The sequence below is a fragment of the Electrophorus electricus genome, chromosome 4, assembly GCF_041902795.1.
Source record: "Electrophorus electricus isolate QZ-2024a chromosome 4, ASM4190279v1, whole genome shotgun sequence".
Taxonomy (NCBI): domain Eukaryota; kingdom Metazoa; phylum Chordata; class Actinopteri; order Gymnotiformes; family Gymnotidae; genus Electrophorus; species Electrophorus electricus.
Window position 1 is genome coordinate 17,273,046 of NC_137500.1, and position 26,938 is coordinate 17,299,983.

The window sequence follows — 26,938 nt, forward strand, 5'->3', positions numbered from 1 at the left end:
TAACCATAGGCAAAGCAATGTGTATATTCCATAATGGACAAGCAAGATAGCAATGACTTCAGTAATGTGGGATTTGATTGTCCAGCTGAGGACAGAATTTAGATTAGGTACAGAAATCAAAGATGTGATATAATTTTACTGAAGTAAGATTTCAGGGCAGATGACTACAGTGTGCAAGCTTGGGTGATGTGAAAGTTTTGTGCAAACTGTTCTGACATGTCTTTGTCTAAATGAACCGGGTTTAATTTAAAATGCCTGATTTGAACAGTTCAAAATCTACTCAACTTCTAGATCATCCAACAACTATACAGACCTCACAGAAAAATTGACAGAGGTGATTATGATAGAGCATTCTAATAACCCATTGGTCATTCACTGTTGAATAAATGCTTTCAGCAAAAGCAATATGGAAATGTCAATCTAGACCATGTGGCTTTACAATGATCAGTTTCATGCATGCCTTTATTCAATAGTATCAGAATCAGATTAAACAAGAATTAAACAAGAACTAGTTCAATCTAGTTGAATGAGAACATTGGGCCTGCTTGATCACCATTTTGTGTTCGATATGCATACTAGTGACAAATCATGCAACATTTATCATGAACTGCTAGGCTTTTTAAAAAATGTACTTAGAAAAATCTTGATTAAAAACAGTAATGTGGCTCTAAGAACCAATTTATGAAGATGTAAAAAAAAAAACCCAAAAAACAAATTTAAACATACATCTTTTAATGTTGATTAGGTGTTCTAATTAAATACAGTGCAGTTTAGAACACTTTGGTTGTATTTGTGTTAATCTCTGCAATAACCCAGGCCCTTTTCCTGAGGGAGTGCAGTACTTGGGTTCCACTCCAGTGGTTTTAGCTGACGGGATGAAAGCCAAAGCAGAGGGCTTGATATCAGCACTAACTAATCAATTGGAGTGGGGAGGATGGTCCTGATAGGGCAATTAGAGGAAAAGAAGTAGGAAGGGGAGGGGGTACAAGGACTTGAGTTTGAATTGGAAATTTGTGATGATGTTCTAACTAAACATACCAGCTCCGTCTTTTCCCACTACAGGATAACTTTTCAGTGCCTAGGAACATTTGGTGAGTATTCTTTGAAATCTGCTTCTAAATGCCTAATTCCATGAGCAATGATCTGAGGTTCATGTTATCAGATAAGTTTCAGATGCCATAAGAATACATTGAAAAGGGTGTGGTGTGTATCATTAGTGTGATGACATGTTTGAAACATTTGTTATTGTAATACCCAGTCCAATATCTTAACAAAATTTGTTTGTTGTTAGTTTGCATTCCCAATCATTTAATACAATGAAAATGCTCTTTTGCACACATTTATGACTGTGCAGCAATGTCAAGATTAGTGTGTGGTTTGAGTGGAACCAAATATAGTTTACAAATCATCTCACTTCTCATCTGAAAGCTTCTGCTCCAATTCACCTCATCTGTCTTTTGGGGGAACACACACACACATACACACACACATATTCACTTTTTACAGCAGGTATGGTCTGGCTGCATGATGACAGTATAATCTGGAATAACTGGGTCAGCAGGAGAAATCCAGAGCATAGCATCTGTAAATTCTGTTTGTGTGTGTTGTGTCGTGTGTGTGTGTGTGTGTGTGTGTGTGTGTGTGTGTGTGTGAGAGAGAGAGTGAACTGATAACTGTGTGTGTATTATTTGTATATTTCATCATGGACTGCAAAAGCATTTTATGAACAATGTATGTATTGAAATCTGTATAAATGTATGTATAAATAGCAAATTTCAAACATTACATATAGTATGAATTGTATCACAAACACCAACTGTGAAGTAGATTTATCCTTTTTTGCCCATATTGTGAGTAGTGCATGTAGAGGTACCTGTCCAGCAGTTGTTTTTTTCCATGAGCAACACTTATATCAATAAGATATTACTAGAAAAAAACACCTAGTTACTACTTTATATCCCTTAAGGTTAAAAAACCTTACAACTACACAAAATAGAATAAAAAAACTTGAAAAAAGTATTAGAATTTTTTTTTTAAGATGTGTTTTTAAATAGAATAATTATTTTATTTTTCTATGCCAACACTATTAACATTTTGTATTTTGCATGTTGGTTCATTCAGTCAGTTGGTCTTAATCTGTACATTATTGTGAAATGAATTTAGGTTGGAAGTTGCAGACCCACCACTTATATATAGTGCATATAGTGGTGTACACTACCATGACTGTGAAAATATATTGGTGATTCACCATCCCCAATCAATTTTGTCAGTGTTCCTGTAGCTTCCTGTAAATGATTTGACAGTCAGGAGCCTGTTTCCTGAAACCACAATAATCCTCTTTGATACATGCCCCATACTCATCACTCTCTCTGTCTCTCTCTCTATATATATGCTCTCTTTCCCTCCCCATTGGATAACATAATCCAAATGGATTATGCTCACCTCCCTCTGAGTTAACAGAGGCAGCAGTGAGTGAATGAGCAAAAGATAGAGAGAGGGCAGGAGAAAGAGCTTATAGGGTCCCTACATCTGCTCCTAATCCAACCAGTCTGAGCAGTACTGCCTTGACAGTTCAACTTCCCTCACTCTGTGCGGGCATGAAACGAAGGGTACAGCACTTCAAGAGCAGGCAAAGCAACATAGCCATCTAATCAGGGAACGAGAAGATTTTCTTCACTTACAGTAAAGCAACCATGTCAGAAATCTACTACACACACAACTTTTTCTTCTGTCTCTTGGAAGGGTAGTTGAATTTGAGTAGCTCCTTTTGATTGCCTGGCCAAGAAAAGCTTGGGGGAAAACGGGATGTCAATGAAAGTGAAGGGAATGGAGGGACAATTGAAGGTCAGTGGAAGTCGGTGATGAAGAATGGCAGAAGTGGAATTTTGTAAGAATCCAAGGTCTTTTACCTGAAACACCTATACCCTGAAGTTGAAACTTCTAGAGCACCACGGGACCTTGGTGGTGTGTGCAAATTGGCTGAATTAGCTCACTCATGCTGATGAAACAACCATACTGGTTCTGCATGCTTCCGTGCTGATACTGTGGTGGTTCCTCAGTAGGGCAGAAGCCATGATATGGACAGATAGAAGAATTAGCATTGCTATGCTTTGGATCGTCTCTCTCAGATGGATATGTCTCTCTGTGGGTGCACAGATGATGATCCCGCCTGAAATGTGAGTACAATGTGTTACTAGGCTAACTCAATTGCTTAAGATGCTTAAAATACTACCAAAATGAAATCTTTTCTTATAACTTTCAAAGGATACCAATACTTTTGTCCAAGATATATTACAATACCTTTAAAGAATATGCAAGAATAATTTTTCTTTCTTTTAAAGTTGTGTTTTGCAATAAAGGTATATGACTATTAAGATAAGAAATGACTAATACAATTTGATGAAAGCACAACAGTGGATAATCTTTAGGCAGCAGTATTCAGTTAGAATCAATAGGGTTGTTCTAGTAAGATTCTGTACAGAAAATATCTAAACACAGTTTAGTAGGTGTGCAGTGGGAGGCAGTGATGAACTGTTCCATAGACTGTATACAAAGTCTATGAGCTCTTCAGTAAAGCCTCAATAACAATCGCAGTTTTTAATCTCATCAGGAGGTTAAGTGGCACATGCAGATTATAAGGCAAATGTGACTCCACAGTGGTCACACTCCTCCAGAGGACAGATGAACTCACCTTCCTGGTTGAGCTTCAAACTATACAGCTTGCAAAATTAAAAAACATAGTTACCTGGATATATATAAATGAATAATAGAGAGCAGCAGAGACTCCAGTAAACCTAGCTATAACAGCTTAGCTAAATTTAGGTATTTTAAATTTAGGTACCAGAGGCACAAGAGCTTTCTGAACCATTAACCTCTGTTCCTCTAACACCAAACCCGTGTGAATATGAAAGCAGGGAGACAACAGCACCAATCTCAGTTTACTGTACTGCTCTATGTTCATGAATCGTGCAATCTGAACCATTTATCTCACAAGAAAGCTGATTTCTAAAAGCTTGAGTTATTTCTCAACCTAGACTTAAACCTGACATTGTGTCTGAGTCCCAAACACTAGCTGGAAGAATATTCTAAAGGTGGATAGGAGTCTGGAGCAGGGAGCCTGATATATATTTATATGTTGTTTAATATATTTTAGTTCACAAATATTTAAACTTTAATTCAAAATGTGTTTTCATGTCATTCAGTACTTTTTATGTTTTTGTATTATAAATAATGTAGCTATTTAAAGATAAAGATATAATTGAATCACAGAAATGGTGTGTTAGTGTTTATTTTCTTTCACCCTAAATGTAATGTGTGTGTGTGTGTGTGTGTGTGTGTGTCTGTGTGTGTCTGCATGCGTGCATGTGTGTGTGTTTATATTTCACATCCAATATTCTATACTGCAATGTAACACTGCACTGGGTTTTGAAGTTACCCAAATATTTTGTATAACCCCAAAACCTGGGTTGATGCTATAACCCAAAGAGCTGAGTTATTTCAGCCCAGTGTTGGTTATGTACATCACTGAGTTAGCTATCTTAGATATGCCAAATAACTTCCCAGTTTTCCCAGGGGAATCCAGTTTTAAGTGCATGAAAATGTTCAGATTTGTACCCTTGTCAAAGCTAGTGTTGATTTAAACATTTTGATTTGTAAATATTTTTAAATATATTTGTTAAGATTATCAATATTGTTATATAAAATTGTTAATACTGTTATAATATTGTTAATATTTGATTGTTTATGTTTATCATGATGTGACTAAAAAGTAACATTTTGTTGCATTTATATGAACAAGAAATAAATTTCAAATGGAATTTGGAATGAATTAAATAAACTAAAAGGCTTACTGTTAAGTCAAAATGTGGGGGTGGAATTTATGGGAATTCCAAACTGAGCATTTATGATACAAAATTAAGCATATAAAACATATTAATATTAATTAAGGGAAATATAAAAATTAATTTAGAAATATATTTTGTTGCCAAATAGTCATGCAGATTTTATTAATGATTTGCAAGCTTTCAGATTTTCTTGTCAAAGTTTTAATTTGCACCAACTCACACATGTTGACAAGGTTAGAAGAAGTGTTATCACACTGCTGTGTAGATTGCATATTGTTTGCCATTATTACAAAGTCTATAAGATTCACTATGTCCCTTTAATTCAAGATGATCTTAACTCTTTTCCCAATTATGAGTCTATAAATAAAAGATTTATACATGTGATCATATATTTTATTTATTATTTGTAATCACTTTGTAAGGTGCTCTAGGTTACTCTGCCCAAGACAGTTTGATGCCCAATTCAATGGTCTGGTATTGGTACATTCAGATCTGACAAAACACAATCATATTAAAAATAAATAGATAGCTTGTGGTCATTAAGACTGTGCAAACTGCCACAGTTGCCTGCCAACTGGGAATTAGGAAAACTGGAAAAAGACAGTTAACTTAGTGATGCACTGTACTGACACTTGGCTGAAACAGCCAAGCTCTTTGGGTTATAGAGCAGATTGATTTTTAATGGTTTAAAGTCAATGTAATTTACCAATGAATCTTTATTGTAATGATTATTTAGCTTTTATTAAGTCTACCACTGGCTGGCTGGCTACCACCCTGGTCATGTCATGAGCTTTAGGTGGTTAATTTTTGCTGTTCTTGCACAGTGTGCAGCAGTGGGCCAACACATTTGGAAAACAGCTCTTTGCCTTATCAACCAGATACTCTGGATCTCAACTACTGCAGAAGGTAAGCCACTGCTAACATTTTAGGTATGTGATGCTGTTTTATGTAGATCACTGAATCAGCACTGAGTCTGGGTATACTCCAGTGCATACTGGGGCAGAATCAAATAAGGGATTGGGTGGTGTGAAAGATAAATGCTGAGAAATTTCATACAAAGATGTTTTCAGGTGTGATATTATTTTTAGATACACTCTTAGTGGACTCTTCATTATAATGGAATTCATTCTGTAGGTATTTATGAGGCCCTATAGACAACCTGACAATCTACCAGTTTGCTCTTTTTGGCAAAAGTTTTTTTACAAAACTGTAAGCATATTGTAAACAATGAGACTTGATAAGAATCTAAAACAGCATCAATTATATTATTGTACACATTAACAAACCATGACAATGATTGCATGCAAAGTATAGCTTTGTAGTATGATCTGTTGTCAAAATTTAAAGCATTTGAGAAAATGTTTTTATAGTTTGTCAAAAACTGTTAATGTTCAAAAGTGGAAACATTTATTGTCTGATCTGTTTGAAAGAAAAAGAAAAAGTGTGTGGTAAGATGTGTATTGGCTGTGTGCCTCCTTGAGTTCACCCTGCTATTCTCTCATGGAAAAGGGATTTGCTCTCTGAGTCTTTATGTTCCTCCCATCAATTTCTTCCATACTTTCTCTTTTCTCTCTCTCCCTCAATCTCTAAAATGAAACTTGGCAGTCTAAATGCTTTGTGTGAGGAAAGAGATTATCTTAGGCTGACCTCTCATCTAATTTCTGAACCTGAACAGTGATTTCAGTGGATGAAAGATTACTGTGGAAGAAAGAGGACTTAACACACAGCATGGAAGTATACAGGAAAACACACATCCCATGATAAGGAAACCTGTGTACATAAAGCATAAAGCACCTTTTAAACTTCTCTTTCCATACTGTTCCAAACCCTGATTAGGAAATTGATACAATATGCTCTGTTAATATGGAACTAGGTTAAACTAGATTCTTATTATTATCCTGTATCTGTGAGCCCAGACCAACTGTAAATGGTGTTTGCAAGCTATGTACACACATGGGTCCTTAAATGTGGGTTTGTGTTTACCAAAGTCTAATGTGGTGTTGACACTGGAAGCAAAAGGTGTCTTCAGAGTTTGCCCAGTGCCTGAGCTGATAATTAAGTGGATGTATCTCTTATCAGTAGAGAATTATTTCCAGTCTAGATTTTTGTCTCTGGCCAAAATGTCAGGAAAGCATTTATTGCTTTGTTTCAACCAAATCATTTTTCAGTGGTTTTAACCTTGGAACTGTGTTACTGACTGACAATGACCACAGTTTTGTATGCTTTTGAAGAATTTTTTTTTTTCAAAATATGTCTTGGAAAAATTATTCAGCAAGCTATTTCATTGGTTATTCACAATGTTATTGTAGAAGACCAGAATATTATCTGAAACCTGTCTTTCTTCCCTCCTGGGGCTTGAGCAGGAATATATATGGTATATTATAAGTTGTCTAAGTTCTACCAGTTTGTTGTTAAAAATAATTATTTTTGTCCTAAAATCACAGAGAAATTGGTCTCCAATTATAAACTCAACGAGGCAAACAACCATAAATATGTAGACGTGAAAGCCAATGTATAGATATGGAATACATAGAAAAGCTAAAGGTAGATAATGTAGTCATCAATTTGTGTGTATCTGTGTGTATTTGTATGTGTGAATGCGCCTATAGAAGTACAAGGATGTTGAGCCCATAGTGAAGATTGAGAAGGTGGACGGCATGGAGCTGGTGAAGAAGTTTGCAAAAGATATGGAGAACATGCTTGGCAGGAAAATGGATTCTGTCAAAGTGCGACAGTCATTGTGTTCAGCCATTATGAGATGCATATTTAAATATGTGCAGGTTTAAGCCCTCAGGGAAAAACTGATTGGCAATATATTATACTATAATCTATTCATGTCTTTTATAATAATTTATTGTTAGAAATTGTGGATTAATGTTCAAAAAGGTAACCTATATACTTTTTTTTCTTGTTTTGTTGGTATATACTGTGACTCAGGGGAGAAAAACAATGCATTACTACCTTCACTGGGTGGTATTTCTAGATGCAATAGAGTACTGGAGGTCCACAGCACTATAAACTTTAGTCTTTACCTTGCTATGATTCCCAGTTCAGGTTATGAAGGCCTTGGTAATTAGCTGACAGGTTGAATCAATTGTACCAAATAATGTCATCTTCCATGGTGATAGTCTGACAACTTTGTTAAAGAGACCGTGCATGTATATGTCAGTGTGTCATAGATGCAGCTTTGTTCAATTATACTGTACAGTGTAAGCACAACATAAGAATACTGTTATGATTGCTAGGCTGTAATAGAAAGAAAAAGGTTCTTTGTGTGTGTGTGATATTTATATAGAAAATGGCAGAGACTGCAGAAGATGCTGATCTCTACCATGAGTACAATGCCACATTAAAGGTGAGCATATGATCATCCCTGTGCATTTGTCCAGGCATTCAATCATCAGTGTGACACCCCCTGTGTCATAATACACCCCTTCCATCAGTATGCACACAGGAATGAAGCAGTAGGGTTTCACGCTTTCAGCTACATATGGAAAGATGTGTGCAAACTCAGTTCATTTAAAGTTTGACAGTATTTTCCTCCTGTAGTTTGACTATTATAATGCCATGCTGATAAACACTCTGGATGAGGATGGGAACTATGTGGAGTTAGGTGGAGAGTTTCCACTGGACAAAAATGAACACTTCAACAGACTTTCTGTGAACATACAACAGAGCGTCATCCAAGTGCCCACCAGTGTCTACAACAAAGGTAGTAAAACCCTTACTAATTAGTTGGGTCAGATACTTGCTTGTTGTTGCATCTATTATGAAAAAGAACACATATTGTGAAAAATTTTTATACAATTCAGTATGTATAGCAAAATGACAGCAATGTACTTCTTTTCAAGGTGTTACAAGATTTTTATGATTTTCCATCCATTATCTTCCCCCATCATGTAATTCTCCTTGCATCTCTTGCCACAGATCCAGATATTCTGAATGGTGTGTACATGTCAGAGGCTTTAAATGAAGTGTTTGTCAGCAACTATGAGAAGGACCCCACTCTAACCTGGCAATATTTTGGCAGCCCCACTGGCTTCCTCAGGCTGTATCCTGGTACAGTTAACCTAGTGCATTTCACTAATTCCACTATTCCACTAATCTACACCGCTATTATTATTATTAGTATTAGTAGTAGAAGGAGTCAGTTCTGATTCTCATGGTTCGTATGTTCTCAAATTGATTTCTGCACTTTGAATTCTAATGACATTTCCAAGTGACTTCTAGCCATATCATATTTGGTCAGTAAACAACTGGAACTGTTGGAGAACATTATGGTCCACATTAAACCACTATCGTTCATCGCTGGTATCACTGTTTTAATTATAACTACTTATTTTATTACTATTTTTTATTTCAGCTAAACTGATATTGGTTAAAGAGCCCAAAGACCACACCACAGGTGGTTTTGAAATAATAATTAGATATCAAGATACCCAACTGAATGAAACAATAACATATAGCACAGTGTAACACAGCACAGAGCAGACTGTTAGAGTAAGGGCACTGCAGTTCAGAACTGCTCCCTCAGAAATTGAGGATGTCAGACTCTGAATTAGCTGCAGACATTAGAGTGATGGGTGATGTTAGTGAAGTAATTAGTGAGAATGACTTAGCTTGTTTTCTCAGTTTCTCTCCCTCTACGGATGTATATCATCACACAAATAACTGCATACATAGTGTTCAGTATCAGAATGTGCATTTAACCCTCCTGAATGACAGGGTTAAACACACCCTGTCATAAGTTCAAAAATATAATTTATATACTAATAAATGTATTTATTTTGCCATATACTTTTATATTATACATGAGCACTCCCACATCTTAAAAAAAAATTAGGTGATACATTACACTGTATTGACAGGCAGCCAAGAACATAATTTTAGCCTTTATTTAACTTTTACTTGTTTTAAAACATTCTGCAAAAACTATCAGCTCTTTACAGAGTTGTATTAACCATTGTATAGACCACAATACAGACCTATTAAAAAACATTGTTTCCTGTATCTACAAGGTATTCAGTGGACACCAGATGAAAATGGCGTAGTCACCTTTGATGTTAGGAATCGCAACTGGTGAGTCCTCTCTCTGTAAGGTGTGTGTGATGTTGCCACTGATCACGTATAAACATTAAATAACAGTCTATTATTCATCTTGATGATCAAATTGATTTTATGATTTGGATACCAAGGCTCCAAAAATTTGTTGAAAAAATAATCTGTAATCTGGGGCTGGGGCCCATGAGAGAGGAATCAGGGTGAAGCACCATAAAGAGCAGCAGCAGGCCTAAAGTCTTTATTCTTTAGTCCATTTCATGACTGTTAATTCCTTTAAACAGTTAATTCCTTTAAATATGACACTCACAAGCCCACAGCTCTAATGAATAAAAAACAAATGCATAGAAAACCCGAAAGCAACATTAGAAAAAACATGTTTGATGTGAGCTGAGAGTATAAGATATCAGGTAATCATGCATGTGTGTGCGCACGTGTCTGTGAATGAGAGAGAGAGTGTGTGCACACCTGTCAAGTAATTCAGTCCATTTTATTCATCATTCATATTTATTTATATTATAAAAGTCTCTCATACTCTTATAGTGATCCTATGGCCCTCAGATCTGAAGCAGATTAAATTCTTCCCTTGTATCATCTTTCTGACAAGTTTTCATTGTGATTCCCACAGCCTTATGAGCTCTTATCATAACAATAATTTCTTGGGCAAGTGTTGAGCTAAGAAGCCAAAACACATTACACAAATAGTTTTAGAAATCCACTTCATGCATGTTATATAGGTTTGCCTTTACTCTAGGAATGTTTTCATATGATATATAGATTTGACATGTATGGCAGTGAATGAAAGACAACTTCCTTTTGTTAGGTATATCCAGGCAGCCACCTCCCCCAAGGACATCATCATAGTGGTAGATGCCAGTGGTAGCATGAAGGGCTTAAGAATGACTATAGCCAAACACACAATCAACACCATCCTGAACACCCTGGGAGAAAATGACTTTGTCAATGTCATTGCTGTAAGTACACAACATTCCATTAGAACCATAATGTCACACCTTTCTCTGCTATGCATAATTCAGATGAAACCAGGGAATTTAGTAATTACAGCACATCAAGCTATGGAATGCAGTAAATGCCTAATATAATAAATGACTCTCTCTTTCTTTTTGACCTTCAGTACACTGATTATGTACAGTATTTGGACCCCTGTTTTAAAGGCACACTGGTGCAGGCTAATCAAGAAAATCGAGAGGTAAAATTCACTAATCTGACTAAATTAATATCATTATACTTACTTGAAAGGCCAAGGAGCTGCAGCTTTCATGGAAATGAACTTACAGTGTTCAGAGTGACACATAAAGGAAAACCCAGAGATAGGAAATACACATATAAAGATACAGAGATAAAGATATTTCCACTTTCTCTCCCTGCCATTTCCTGCTGTCCACTCCTCTTTACTCTCCTCCCTTTACACTCATTAGTCAGGACTTAGTCTGCTCTTAGCATTAGCATGCAGAGAACTGTTGGCCTGCTTTAGCCTCATGATGCAAAGGTGGAAGAGTCACTATTCACAACTGATCTGCATTCTGATTAGTTGACTGCAATGACATGTCGTGCTCCTGATGCCAATGTGAAGAGTATAATAATTTACTGTAAAAACTCATTGAGGGAAGGGTAGGGCAGAAGGCATATTTACTTGGGGATATGAGTCAGGAGGAGGAATTTGTGTGTGCCTTTAACCATTCTGAGCACCAAATGTGTTATTCTATATGAGGACACACGGGTAGAGGCATCATGGCATCATGACATCCCACAAGAGAACAGCCATCAAGGGCAACAGAGAGTAGTTGGCTGGGGTGGAGGTGTGGTGGGCTACAGCAGAGGACATCAGGGGGTGGTAGCCATGGCAGCTGAGACAGGATGAGACTCAGCAACATCACGACATTAGGGGTAGGTGTACCTCGGCAGAAAGAGAGAGTAGATTAGGCATGTCCAGGTACGGGGGTGTACAAATTAGGGAACTATAATGTACAATGATGCACTCCGGCAGATCTAGGCATGGCAACACAGCTAAAAGAAAAGAGCCATACACTGGAACATCAGCACTCTGCTGTTCTCTTGAGTGACAAAAGAGAGGTGAAGTGATAGCATAATAACATACCAGTTTATCCTAACTCTCAATGCCCATGTGGGGCAAGACCATTCAGTGATTGTAGGTAATTAGAAGTATTTTATAATCACTACAAAATTTTACTGTGAGCCCATATAAAGTAGCTAAGAGAAGTGATGTAATCAAATTTTCTAGTTCTAGTAAGCACTCTGGCTGCTGCATTTTGAACTAGCTGGAGCTTGTTTAGGTACTTGGTAGTACTATCAGGCTGATAGTAAGGTATTACAGTAATCCAGTCTTGAAGTAATAAATGCATGGATTAGCTTTTATACCTCATGTGAAGAGAGCCTGTTCCTAATCTTTGAAATGTTCCTAAGGTGGAGAAAAGCAGTCCTAGAAATATTAATTACATGAACTTCAAAAAAGATATTGGGATAATTAATAACTCCAAGAAATTTAACTGTTAGGGAAGATGTGATTGTGATACCGCTGAGGCTCATTGAGTAATTAGGGACTGAGGACCTAGCTGTGTCTGGGTCTAATAGAAGCACCTCTGTTTTGTCAGGATTAAGTGAGAGAAAGTTCCTCAACATCCAATGTCTGACGTCCTTTATGCATTCATCAATACTACTAAGCTGATATATGTCCTCTGGTTTGGCTAAGACATATAGCTGAGTATCATCAGCATAGCAGTGGAAACTAGCACAGTGTTTATGTATATTGTCACCTAGAGGTAAAGGCTCTAGAACAGATCCTTGTGGGACAACATAGCTAACCTTGTTGTATGCTGAAAAGTCTACATTTAGGTTAACAACTTGGTAGTGACCAGGTAGGTAAGTTTAAACCAGGGAAGGGCTGTTCCCCTAATCCCAACAACATTTTCGAGTCTATCTAGTAAAATGTTGTGATCTACAGAGTCAAATGCTGCACTCAGATCAAGCAAAATAAGCAAAGACACATAACCCTGGTCAGAAGCCAACAACAGGTCATTAACTACTTTAATTAGTGCTGTTTATATTACTGTGAAGGCCTAAACCCTGACTGAAAAACTTAATGTATCTGGTTCAGATGCAGATATGGGTTTAGCTGTTAAGATACAGCATTTTCTAGGATCTTGGAAATAAATGGAAGGTTTGAGATTGGCCTGTAGTTTGAAAGCAGAGATGGGTCGAGGTTACATTTTTTGATAAGTGGTCTGATTTCTACTAATGTGAATGATTTAGGATTGTAGCCAAGGTTCAAGGAGGAGTTTATTAAATTTAGTAAAGGTTCAATTACTTCAGGAAGGATTTCCTTAAGAAAGTGTGTGGGCAGTGAATCTAGTACGCAAGTGGAGGATTTTGAGTGCGAGATCAGAGATGCAAGTTCTGGCTCTTGGATAGGTGTAAAGGATTCTAGAGTCATTTTTGGCTTAGTTGTTCTGATCCCCAAGTAGTGCCCAATGTCATGTTAATGCTCTTAATGTTATCTCTAATGTGCTTCATTTTCTCAATGAAGAAATATATGAACTCATTACTATGTGACATAATCTGAGCATTGGTCTTATTCCTAGTTTGATGTGCAATTGTACTAAAAAGAAATCTAGGATTATTTTTGTTATTTTCTATTAGGGTCGAGAGATAAGATGTTCAAGTGGTAATAAGTGCTTTTCTATACTTGAGAAGGCTCTTCTTCCATGCAAACTGGAAGACTACAAGCTTAGTGTGGTGCCATTTATGCTATATTTTTCAAGTGTTTTGTTTTAGAATGTGATCATTATACCAAGGTACTAATTTTGTGTCACTAATTTTTTGATATTTAAGTGGAGCAACATCATTGAGTGTGCAGTGGAATACTGATTCTAAGCATTCAGTTATTTGATGAAGTTCCGTGAGGTTTGAGGGTATCCTAGTTGAAAATTATAAGTCTGGGAGAGTCACAATAAATCTAAGTGCAGTAGCTGGCGTGATCATGCAAATGGTAGCAAGGCAAGGTTACTATATTGTAGCTCATACGTAGTTCAAATGAAATTAGGTAATGGTCTGAGATGACATCAGACTGGGGTAATATAACTATGTTCTCTATGTCTACACCATATGTCAGAATGTGTGGGTTCTCTTATTCATTGGATGAAACCAATTGATTCTAATATAGAAATAAAGGCCAATCTCAGAGGGTCTTGGGCACTATCAAAGCGAATATTGAAATCACCAACCATAATGGCTCTTTCTACTAGAGTGACTAGATTAGAGAGGAAATCTGCAAATTATTTAATAAATTCTGAGTAGGGTCCTGGTGGCTGGTAGATGCCAATTAGTGGAAGAGGCTGGGTGAGCTTCTTATTGCTGGATACATCATTTATGCTAGTAAAATAATTTCAAAAGGACTCGAAATTATAATCAGCTTTCTGGTTCATGCCTAATGTGTCAGTAAAAATAACTGCAATGCTGCCTCCAAGGCCAGTTAGATGAGGGCGGTGTACCTATCTGTAGGCAGAAGGATATGCTTCATTTAAAGCCATGTTCTGTGAACACTGTGAAAGCAGTGTTCTGTGAATCAGTTTCTTTAATACTAATAATGTTATTGAGGAATGCTTTTCTTTGTTTTCTGTATTAGCTTGGAGAACAAGTTCAAGTTCAAGTTCAAAGAGGTTGTCATTTCAGCTATATACAAGTACACAACAAAAATGAGACAATGTTCCTCCAGCACCATGGTGCAACACAAAACAACAGTGCAACAGACAACATGCTACACAAGTGCAAACAGTCCAATATAGTGTAAAAATGACATTAAATAAACATTAAACAATAATAAATACAGAACAGGACAAATACAAAATGAGTAGACAGTGCAATTATTTAGTGCAGTACACAGTACTGGGCATATGTAAAGTGAGTTGTGCATAGGAATCAGTGACATGCTATCCTGAACATAGCAGTCACTGGTAGCAGCCAGAACAGTTCAGAGTACAGTGCTGGTTTAGTACAGTACTCTAGCAGCAAGTAGGATAATGTGCAAGACTGCAACAGGAGTGCATAGTTTATTTGTGTGAGGTTTGACTTCAGCACTAGTCCGATGCAAAACAATGTGTGAGTGTATGTATGTATGTATGTATGTATGTATGTATGTATGTATGTATGTATGTATGTATGTATGTATGTATGTATGTATGTATGTATGTATGTATGTATGTATGTATGTATGTATGTATGTATGTATGTATGAGCATGTATAAAAGTGCCCATTTTGGAATCTGAATTGGAATTGGAGTTAGCCAGAGTTCAGGAGTCTAATGGCTTCTGGGAAGAAGCTGTTGCACAGTCTGGAGGTGCGGGACTGGATGCTGCGATACCTTCTTCCAGATGGCCAAAGGGTGAACAGTTCATGTGAGGGGTGTGTGGGGTCTTTCACAATGTTGGTGGCTTTCCGGATGCAGCGTGTTATGTAGATGTTCGTGATGGAGGGAAGAGAGACCCCAATGATCTTCTCAGCTGTTCTCACTATTCTCTGGAGGGTCTTGCAGTCAAGGGTGGTGCAGTTCCTAAACCAGGTAATGATGCAGCTGCTCAGGATGCTCTCTACAGTACCTCTGTAGAAGGTAGTGAAGATGGGTGATGGCAGATGGGCTTCCCTCAGCTTCCGAAGGAAGTAAAGATGCTGCTGGGCTCTCTTGGTGATGGATCTGGTGTTCAGGGTCCAGGTGAGGTTCTCCACTATGTGAACACCAAGGAACTTGATGTTCTTGATGATCTCCACTGAGGAGCCGTTGATGGCAAGTGGGGAGTGATCTCGCCTTGCTCTCCTGAAGTCAACAACCATTTCTTTTGTCTCGTCAACATTCAGATACAGGTTGTTGACCTTACACCTGCTCACCAGTTCTTGCACCTCCTCTCTGTATGCTGACTCGTTGTCTTTGTTGATGAGACCCACCACGGTCGTGTGGTCGAACTTGATGAACAAATACAGTGTCAATATGATGAACCTCCGGTGACATCATGTAGTGACCAGCAGATGGTTGGTTTAGCCTCTTTGTCTGCTGCCTGGCCTCCAATCTGGATTTTAATAGATTAACTAGGTCTGTCATGAGACTATGTCTTATGTTACAGGAAATGAGAGCAGCGCCCTCCCTAGTAGGATGGATACCATCCCACCCTAAAAGGCCAGGCTTGGCCTTGAATGTGTTCCAATTATCTATAAACCCCACATTGTTTTGTGAGTACCACTTGGACATCCAGCAGTCCAGCAAAGATAACCAGCTGTACATTATATCACCGCACCACAATGGGATGGGAACAGCGTATACTACATCAGACATCACCTTCGCTAATTGACACACCTCTTCAATATTATTTTTAATCTCTGACTGACAAAGGCATATATCATTAGCTCCTACCTGAATAACTATTTTAGAGAACCTATGCTTGCCTAAAACCTTAAGATTACCTGCAGTGTCCAGCACCCTGGCCCTTGGTATACAGCTACTGCTGCTGTGTCTTTAAAGGTCTAGATAATTTCAGATGTTGCAAAATAGAGTCCCCTACAACCAGAGCTCTTTCAACAGGCTTCTCAACAGGTGCTTTGCTGAGTGGGGAAAACCACACAAATTGGGGATGTGTAGTGCTCCCATAGGTGAGTTGAAGCTCGTCAATTTTTCCGTAACCTCACCCATTCGCCTCGCTGCGAGGGCTGTAGTGCTGGAGTTGAGCGCTTGCTAACTTCCCCTAAGGCATCTAGCGTAGAGCTTCCTCAATAGGTCTAACACTTTCTAAGTTCTGGATGCACACTTCTAGAGCTAGAATCTTCTCCATCAGACTAGTAATCTACACTTCTCACAAATAAAAATCGCTAACAACGGAAGAAGAATAACTAAACATGTTGCACTGAAGGAGAACGGAAGCCATGATGAAAAAGCAAAACGTTAACATTACTTACGTTTTTGGTAGTTCTTTGGATTGTAACGGTCTGAGTGCCGCAGGGCAAGGAGTAGGACTCCCTAGACACTGACAGACGTTTATCGACAGACACTTACGACATTGGCACTCACATACAATGTAAACGATGAACACAAACGCAGGCATTAACATTGTGAAAACGAACACAAACAAGAGCAATGACTGACAGTGATGCACACTCCGACAGGGGTTTAAATACATAAACACAGAACACTAACTAGGTGCAGGTGTGTGCAGACATGTAGGTGTGATTACAAACAAACAAGAAACTCCCACTGTCATGTGGCGGGCTGTACCACGTGACAGTGAGAGGGGAGCGTTCCGGTACATGGATGTAGTTTGTGATGATAAAGTAGTTTTAGGTGACTGATGGAAGTTGCCAATTTCCAGGTAGAATGTAGTTAAGTCCAAGGAAAAAATTGATAAACAGCTAGAGAGCAGTAAGAGCTAATACGCCAAAGCAGTGGTGTTGGCATGAAACAGTAATATATTGTCAAACAAGAAAAATCCTGAAAATACACCAACTCGTTCAAATGCATTAAAATCAGATTTCAATTAGATGTTTAGGGATTTATTCAATTCAAATTAAAGTTTGCTAAAATCAAATTTCAGATCTTGTTCAAAGAAAGTGTTTAGAATGTTTGTGGTTTATAACAGCATGTTTGTTTCAAAGAGTTGTTTTGGTTCACACTTATTTTTGGCTGAAGCTAAAGCACATTACCTGGAAATTAATTTAATTTAAAATAATTCATCATACTATAAATACTTGAGGGGATTAAAAATTGGACCTTGAGAATCGGGAGAATCAGAACACTCCGTACTGATTCTCATGTTGCTTTGTGACAGTGTATGTTGTAGAAAGCACTATATAAATACATTTTACTTTGGATCCATACCCACTGCAAATTTGACCATTACAAAAAGCAATGCTGAAAATACATATTTTTCTTTGGTCCACTTCTGGACAGTTGGCGAAATGTCTGTATAAATGTCTGCTGCATCATCTCATTTTACTTCCAGCACTTCAAGCTCTTAGTGGGAGGCCTTCATGTGAAAGGAGAGGGGAAGGTGAAGAAAGCAGTGAAAGAGGCTTTCCATGTGCTTAATGAGGTGCGTGAACATGTGTACGTATGTTTGTCTGCCTGTCTGTCTATTGGTGTCGGTAGGCTTTGCGGTGTGATATGTCTGCACTTGAGCCTTTGCTATGTATTTATTTATTTATCTATGAATGTGTTTCTTTTTGTCGTAGTCATAAAACCTTAGAGGGCTATGTTATTTACTTTGTGTTTGTACAGGCTGTCACAATGGGCAAGGGAAGTCTTTGTAACCAGGCAATAATGCTGATCACTGATGGTGCAATGGAAGATTTTCAGCAGGTGTTTGAGGAGTTTAACTGGCCAGAGCGAAGGGTAAACACAGAGACACCTTCAAATTAATATGATAAAATGTTGTGTGAATTGTTGTTAGTATATTTTTATATTGTTATTCATTATAATTATTATTAATATTGCTTTCTACTGTTGCTGAAAGTTTGCTTTTGGCTTCAGTGGCTGGTAAATAATAACGATATATTATGTAACATAATTACACACTTAAACACTGCAACATACATAGGACTATAAAATAAATAAGAGCAATATGCGATTTAAGTGCGGTGTGAAATAGAAAGATAAGAAAACAGTTTAGTGATTACATTTGCAATAATAGACATTTTGTACTTAATTTTGGTTGAAATGACCAAGTTTTCATCTGTTTGAGGACAACATAACATTATAATTAAAGGATATTATTTTTTAAAATTATTTTATTATTACTCTTCATTGTGTGATTTTAAATAACTTGGATGACTTGGTGTCAATCAGGTTCGGGTGTTTACGTACCTCATTGGACGAGAGGTAACATTTGCTGAAAATGTCAAATGGATTGCCTGCAATAATAAAGGTAACTATATATTTTTAAAGGTAAATAAAGTTAAATACACTTTTTTATTATCAAAGTGAACATGTGCTCAGTGTTTTAGTCAATGATCATTACCATGCATTCCCAACTTTCCTTTAATTGTCTTTGGTTTTGCTCCAGCTATGCAAGAGCCGTCCCTTGTTGGCATACAGGAAAACAATTCTGTGTAATTTATCAGGTGTGTTGGTGTGGTTGTGTGTGTGGGTGGGATGTGATTAGGGTACTATGCACACATCTCCACTCTGGCAGATGTACAACAGAATGTTATGGAGTATCTACATGTTCTCAGTCGACCAATGGTCATCAGCCACAGTCATGATATAATTTGGACAGAGGCCTACATGGACACTGTGGTGAGTTTGTTCATTATTTTTCTTTTTCTATTTTTCTTTTCTTTTCTTGTCTTTTCTTTTCTTTTGTCTTTCTTTCTTTAATCATTTCCACATGTTAATATTGTATTATTAAATTTAGAGGAAAATGCAAAGTAAAAATGTATTTCATTTTAGGATTTGGAAAATTTTTGACCAGTCATATAGTTGAAATTTAAACATATAATAATAAAATTGGACCTATTACCAGTAATAAGCTGATGCGCATCTGTTATAATTCTGTTCAAAGTGTCTGTGTGTCTTACCCTATCTGTGTGTCTCTCATGTTTCTATTCAATCTGTCTACGTCTTTTATTCTCTTTCAAATAACGACAGCTGAGATAAAGGCACTTCTGTAGATTTTAATGGTGGAATAATCTTTATTAATGTATTAATGGAGAAATATTTTAATGTACTGTATTTGTGTGGCAATGTGAACACAGCCCACAATTAAGTGATGTTATATATGGAAAGTTCAGATTAGGCATCAATTTTGCTTTATAGTAGTGTTTCAGTCTGTGGGAATTTGGCTAATAGTGGCCTATCTGAACACTAATGTTTTGGCGTTACAAATAAGGCTGGTATAATTGACTAAGAAGTTCTTGCAGACCTCCCCCAGACTTAACCACTGAAGTAGTCCATTCTCTCTCATTGTACCTTTTTTCCCTAAGAATTTCTATTGTACTGATCCCTATATGTGAAGATGTGAAGCCGAAGTGTACGGAACATGTTTAAGAAATTGATTACATTAGCTAGTTCAATTACAGCAGCAAATAAAGCTGACTGTTCTTGGTGCTTAAAGTATATTGCAGGTGCATTTTGTCACATCTTATCATGCCTGGTGTTACTGTGTGATTAAACATGAGGCCGTCGTTCACTTGCTATCGACGGCACAGATGCCAGCTCCAGATGCCAGCTCTCAAATGCCAGTTTTTCTGATCCTGACTGCTTATGGAGTACATACTGGAGGGATTTATGTCTTAGGTTTTTAGCATGCTACTTTGCTTAGATTACTGGACTCCTAAACTATGTTTATACAATAAGCATTAATCTCCTATAGTTTGATGAAAATCCTTAATTGAGAGACATTAATTGAGAGACATTATTGAATAATTAATAGTTACAATGTATGCTGAATCAACTAATCAACTTGCATGCTAGCTTGCTACCATGTTAGCATAATGACATGAAATCATGTCTGTTTTCAGTGTTGGTTAATGAGTATATGATTAACCTTTTTAGCTAAACCAATGCCCAGGCAACTACTTGGTTTAATCAATTGTGATCCTTTACAGGAAAATTTTAATTAACTCATGATTAAGCTTGTTTTCTGTTAATAAACACTAATTTAATGTGTTGTTTTATTAATTCACTCAAGATTGTTCAAGAGATTTTCTTTGAGATTTAAGAGAGTATTTTAGATGAAAACCCCAATAAGCCATTTCTGAATGTATACAATGCTCTCAAAATACATATTTGATATATATCACATATATTTGATATATGATTCTAGTTTAGCTATTGTTACATCATGAGCCTCTGATGGGCCTGTTTGCACCGTCACTATTCTCCATCCTTACTTTCGCTCGCTCACTTTATCCCTCTCTGTTTCAGCTGTTTAGCACTCAGGCCCAGAGCTTGCAGCTTATGAGTTCGGTGGCCATGCCAGTGTTCAGCAAGAAAGAGAAAAATGTGAGTCAGCAAAAATAACCCCCCCAAATGTTATATAACTTTTGTAATGTATTTGGCTTAAGGACTACTGTTCTGTGATATTCCATGTCATATGCCGCTTGTAAGATTTTGCATATATAAGTGTGCTTGATCTCCCTCCCTCTCTAGCTGTCTCATGGTGTACTCCTGGGTGTGGTTGGAACTGATGTTCCTTTGAAAGCGCTCATGAGACTGGCTCCCCAATTCAAGGTGTTTTTGCAGTTTACCGTCAAGATGTGGTGTTACTCTACAGTTGTATTAACTAAACTGTGGATTTCTCATTTGTATCTTGGCTTGGTGAATATTAGGGTTGTTACAGTTGTTACGATCACAGTTTCATGGTTAGTCACTGTGTAACACTGAGACATGACGAGGAAGCAGGATGCTGAGGCAATTCTCTATAACTGACATAAGTCTTTTATTAAAACACAACAAAACAAAAACAAAACATGAAGAACAAGGACAAACTACACTAGAATAAACAAAGTTGCAAACAGAGAAACAGGTAATACTTGTGACAAAGCACAGACAAACACTTCTGACAATACAGGGACTTAAATATACACCTTAGAGACAGGTAATATGGATTAGTAACTTAAAGGATGTGGCCATGGTAATGAGGGAAGACACACACACATACAGACAAGACGATACAAACACAATGGCTATGTGGTGAGAGGATGCATGGGCTTAGGGGAATGAGCTGAGCAGGGGACCGTTACACATTGTAAATGACAGTTACCTGTCACCTGTTTCAAAACACCATTTAAGATGCATCTCGAAGTTAGCAGCAGTGCTAGTGTAGTGCTAGTATCTAGTGTTACTATTACTAGTTTGTTTTGTTTCTCAGAGAAATTCACAGTTTGAAAAACACTGTCCTGAACAATAATATGACTGACACACATCTCAGAAAAGCACAAAATAATTAAAAGCTGGTGTTTTTTCTCTTAAGTAACTCACTGGCTGTGTTGTTTTAAGTCCATGCAAATCAAATGTTTCATGTTTCAGCTACATGAATGATAGCCCAAATTACAGCTGTAGGCTATATAGCATGACCTACCTTAATTTAATTAAAACATCTCTCTGGCCAATATACATGTTTGTATATACAGGATATACAAACAGACCTTTGTTAAAATTTTTCATGATTAATTGTTCAGTTCATTTTCATCTTGTTTTTGTTGTTTTTTTATTTGTAACTATTTTAAACTGTGATAGTGTGAAACCATTTTTACATTAGATTATTATACCATGAAAGTTTCAAATGGTAACATCCCTGTTATCAGGTGGAAGTTCATGGTTATGCATTTCTTAACTTTCTTTAAACATTTTGTTAGAATTGTTCTGTTTTTTTTGTGGAGAGGGGGGTACTCCTCATCTTTGTCACTGTTCTTAATTGTGTTTATACATTCTCTATTGTTATATATATTCTTTATTTGTTCGCAGCTTGGAGTTCATGGCTATGCATTTTTAAACACAAACAATGGCTACATCCTCTCGCATCCAGATCTACGGCCACTAGTAAGCTCATTTGAAAAATATTAGACAAACTCTGCATAGTTTCTTGCTGTGCAGCACTTCACTAACATTTGGACTCCTCATTGTTTGTTGCTGCTTAAAATATTGTTTTGTTCTGTAACAAAAATCTTTTGTTTTTTACCCTGTTCATTTTCTGTTGGATCAGTGCTTATATTAAAATGGTTTATTACATAAAGCACTAAATAAGATTAAAAGGAATGTGTGTTTGACCTTTATTAAAATCTTGTTTGTAAGTACAAGGAGGGAAAGAAGCTAAAGCCCAAGCCAAATTACAATAGTGTTGATCTGTCTGAGATTGAGTGGCAAGATACTGATGATGCTGTGAGTTAAAATATGATCTTAAATACATATACCAGCTTATACACATGTAGTAAATATTATGTTCAATAGACAGATTAATTGTGCTCTTTGTGTGTGTGTGTGTGTGTGTGTGTGTGTGTGTGTGTGTGTGTGTGTGTGTGTGTGTCTGTCAGTTGAGAACAGCAATGGTGAAAGGCACAACAGGAACACTGTCTCTGGATGTGAGAACCACATTGGACAAAGGGGTGTGTGACCTTTGACATTCTTCTGATTTATATGATTTCTCATTCCCAGTTTGACTGTCAATTTATTTCACTGTAGCCCATAGTTTTTATTTTCTTATTTACTGGAAGCATTCAAATACTCTCATTACAAAATGCTTTTCTCCCCAGAGAAGGGTTATGTTTCTGAAAAATGATTACTTCTACACAACCATCAATGAGACTCCATTCAGGTAAATAGTAATCAGGGATGGTTATTTCTGTATATACTATCACACATTTTAAAATTTATTTATTTATCTAATTATTTGTATTACAGTCTTGGAATTATGCTCCCACAAGGTCATGGCAAGTTTATCTTCACAGGAAACATTTCAGTGGAAGAAGGTTTTTCTTTAGTATTCAGATTATTTTCCTTAAATTGCTTTTTCTTGACCTAGTACCTTTTAATTAATTTCCTTTCTTCTCCTTCAGGGTTGCATGATCTTACTGCATCTGATGTTATGATAGCAAATGAGTGGTAAGTATGTAAGAGGAATCAAAATTTCAGTTTTTGAGACATGAGCACACGTCAGTTTTTCATTTACTAAAACATTTGTTGCCTAAAGTTGCTGTAAAGTTTCTTTGGTTACCTAAACCTACATAAAAGGTTACAATCAAATGACTAAAATGTGACCAATGCTATTTGGCTTTTTTGTCAGTTAACTAAAGTGGAGGGTGGCTTAATGCAGTGATAGCTCAGTGGTTAAGGTATTTGATTAGTAATTAGAAGATTGCCAGTTCAAACCCCACCACTGCTAAGTTCCCAATGTTGGGCCCCTGAGCAAGGCCCTCAATTGCTCAAGTTGTGTTTGGTTTATAATTCTAAGTTGATTTGGATAAAGGCAAAAGCTATTGTGTTTTTAATTTAATCATCCTCTCTAACGCCATTGTACGACATAGACTAGTCAAATGGGCCCATTTGACAATGGATTAAATATTGCTAAAAGAATTATTTTGGTTGCTGAAAGTGGCATTTATATACACTTTATATACATTTATGCCTGTATGTATTATACATTATGTACTTTATGTTATGGACACTCTACACACACTTTATTAGAAACATTTATTTATCAGGAACACCTAGTAGAGACTCACCTATATTGTACTATATCTGTTGCTATGCAAACCTGTCTTAGCCATCCTCTAGCCCTTTATGAGTGGTCAATTTAGGGCCCCTGCTCACTGAATATTTGGTGTGCTGTGACCCAGCAGTGACATCGATGTGTGGAAACTCCAGCAATTCATAATGTAGACATACACTCACTAGTATGCAGCTAACATATTAGTATAATAGTTATGTTGAGAGTGGTTCACTACCCAAATAATATCCAGTCATCAGTGATCCTGTGTTTAAAAACTGACCTGTGATAAAAGGAGAAATGGTAGCACATAGGTAAAATGTATAGCTCACATCAATACAATGTACCTATTAAGGTATCCAGTGAGTAGTGGTGCAAAGTAGGTGTTGCTCATAAAGTAGTTAGTATACAATCATCAGCCACAACATTAAACCACTGACAGGTGACATGAGTAACATTGATTATCTCATTACAGTGGCACCTGCCAAGGGTTGGGATATATTAGGCAGCAAGTGAAAAGAGAGTTCGATAGTTCTTCAAGTTGACCCATTGGAAGCAGGAAAAATGGGCAAGCGTAAGAATATGAGGGACTTTGACAAGGTTATGATGGCTAGATGAATGGGTCAGAGCATCCCCAAAACAGCAGGTCTAATGGGGTCCCCTTATGTAGTGGTTAGTATGTACCAAAAGTGGTACAAGGAAGGACAACCAATGTTTTGTCCATGGTTCACTGATGTGAATGGGGAGTAAAGGCTAGCACCAGAATCCCACAAAAGAGCTACTTTATATCAAATTGCTGAAAAGGTAATGCTAGCTATGATAAAAAGGTGTCAGAAAAAAATTCCACCAGAGCTTGCTGCTTGATGCTTACTGTGTAACCCTCACTCACTCAGATTAAAAAAAAATTCTCCAGAAGGTTAGTAAATAGAAATGAAATAGTTTTGATTCTTCACATCAGTAACAATATATGTCCTTATTATTGTCTTTTTAAAATCTTTTCTAGGACATACTGTGAAACTGATAGTGACCCTAACTATCATGAATTAACACAGCTACAGGCTGTAGCCCACTATCTCACTGGCAAAGAGCCTGACCTGCGGTGTGAGTTCAAGCTTTTTCTTACCTATGTAGAGGTGAATTGTGAGTCACAGGTATACACACACAGAAAGCGACCTTGCAAAGGATTACATTGAATAGATAACAACACTAAGGTTACCAAAAATCTTTTTAGCCTAAGAAAGCTAAGCTATTTGTAACTAAATAGGACAGAATGTTATGGAGAAGACAGAAGTAGTCTGATCATACTATTAGCATGAAGAATTCTCCACCATTGAAAAGTTAACCACTAAACAAAGAATACCGAAGCATGTTACCGTAATTATTATGTAGAACAATCGTGTTAGGCCACTAGGTGCATGTTCAGGATGGGGTAGGACTTGAAAACTAATGAAAAGAAGCTAAAAGAAGAAATATTTGCCACTGAAGATTCGCAGTAATCTTGCCCAACACATGAGAAGAGTCTTGGGTTTCTTCCATCATGTTAGTTTTGCCTTCTGACCATTATTGTTCATTTGAAAATATGAGCTTACTATAGTTGTCTTTGTCTTATATTAATAATGCTATAATTCATCTCATTAATGAATACTAACTTTGAGAATTCAAACCTGTTCAAACATATGTACAATTTTCATGAATGAACATATAAAGAATGGTCCACGGTTTATTTGTAATAATATTGCATAGGTCCACTAACAGATGTTGATTTTTTCTTCTTCTGTAAAGTTCCAAAGTTTTGTAGTTTTCAAGTGTTTCAACTTTTTTTTTGTTTACTTTTGTTTACTATGCACCTCTCCCTGTTCTTTCAGTCAAAACAGAGAATGGAAAATCACTCAGCATTACAGAAGTCTACAAGATTGTCTTTATTCACTAATGCATCTGTGCTCTAGGTGATGAGGTTCTCCTCAAGCAGACTCTTTTTGACGTGGTGGTTACAGCACCTATGGAGGCATACTGGACTGCCATATTGCTCAACGCATCTGGGTAACTATTTTTTGTAGCACATACAGTTTTTGTAACTGAAACATGAAACATGCTTAAGCTTTTACAGCAACCTGGTTTCCTTCTTTATGTTGTGGGTGATGCAGGATTGATGACGGGATTGAAACAGCGTTCATAGGCACTCGTTCTGGTCTTTTGAGGACGTTTAGATATGTGGGTGCTGAGAAACGGGTAGCAAAGTGAGTATCTGCCAACCTTGGGTTTGTAGTAATGAGTAATGAGGTAATGAGGACATGTTGTTGGAGGAAAAAAGGGGTTATCCTCTCCCATTCAGTAATAAACAATCAATACTAAATAGTATTAGAATAACATTTAGAAAGGTAGAACTTATGCAGTGTCTAAGGATTAAAAGATAACTCAAATGGCAGGTAATGTAACCACAAGGAAATTTTAGATATTAGTCCAATTTTTAATGTGGTATTCAATTGACTTACTGTGGCTATTACAAGAAAATTTACTCCTTGAAGCAACAAGTGCATTGTTTCATTTGAGTTATTACAAAACTGATGTATTTATAAAGATATTTAAAAAACTGCCTAAAGAGTGAAAATGGAACAGTTAACTTTTAATAATAATTTATTTAATAAAATGAAACAGTTAAAAGTAAATGATTGTCCTGAGACAATCAGGTAAATGGAACAGATAACTTTTAATTTATGTAAAAATAATAAAATAATATTATTTTAAAAATAAAATAAATGATAAAAATAATAAAATGGAGTAAATTATTGTTTTGAGAGCAGATATATTTAGATCAA

The 26,938-nt window shown here is 36.8% G+C and overlaps 1 protein-coding gene across 8 annotated transcripts in view; it reads left to right on the top strand.

Annotated features, from left to right (window-relative positions):
- The first annotated feature begins 2,529 nt into the window (after positions 1-2,529).
- cacna2d4a (calcium channel, voltage-dependent, alpha 2/delta subunit 4a) overlaps positions 2,530-26,938 on the top strand; it is a 76,289-nt gene continuing 51,880 nt past the window's right edge. For 5 of the 8 annotated variants that reach the window (XR_014123254.1, XM_081712732.1, XM_081712734.1 and 2 more), the window contains exons 1-24: positions 2,530-3,176; positions 5,669-5,750; positions 7,454-7,570; positions 8,140-8,199; positions 8,394-8,556; positions 8,772-8,903; positions 9,863-9,923; positions 10,726-10,876; positions 11,038-11,112; positions 17,922-18,011; positions 18,197-18,310; positions 18,764-18,842; positions 19,080-19,213; positions 20,843-20,920; positions 21,068-21,148; positions 22,385-22,459; positions 22,712-22,798; positions 22,951-23,022; positions 23,170-23,231; positions 23,318-23,385; positions 23,473-23,518; positions 25,126-25,223; positions 26,069-26,162; positions 26,267-26,359. Coding sequence is in view for 7 of the 8 variants with exons in the window: in XM_081712732.1 (XP_081568858.1) it covers positions 3,073-3,176; positions 5,669-5,750; positions 7,454-7,570; positions 8,140-8,199; positions 8,394-8,556; positions 8,772-8,903; positions 9,863-9,923; positions 10,726-10,876; positions 11,038-11,112; positions 17,922-18,011; positions 18,197-18,310; positions 18,764-18,842; positions 19,080-19,213; positions 20,843-20,920; positions 21,068-21,148; positions 22,385-22,459; positions 22,712-22,798; positions 22,951-23,022; positions 23,170-23,231; positions 23,318-23,385; positions 23,473-23,518; positions 25,126-25,223; positions 26,069-26,162; positions 26,267-26,359 (2,216 nt within the window). In the remaining variant the exon portion in view is untranslated. The remainder of the gene's footprint in view (positions 3,177-5,668; positions 5,751-7,453; positions 7,571-8,139; positions 8,200-8,393; positions 8,557-8,771; positions 8,904-9,862; positions 9,924-10,725; positions 10,877-11,037; positions 11,113-17,921; positions 18,012-18,196; positions 18,311-18,763; positions 18,843-19,079; positions 19,214-20,842; positions 20,921-21,067; positions 21,149-22,384; positions 22,460-22,711; positions 22,799-22,950; positions 23,023-23,169; positions 23,232-23,317; positions 23,386-23,472; positions 23,519-25,125; positions 25,224-26,068; positions 26,163-26,266; positions 26,360-26,938) is intronic. The other 3 variants (XM_081712733.1, XM_081712736.1, XM_081712735.1) reach the window with 3 other exon arrangements.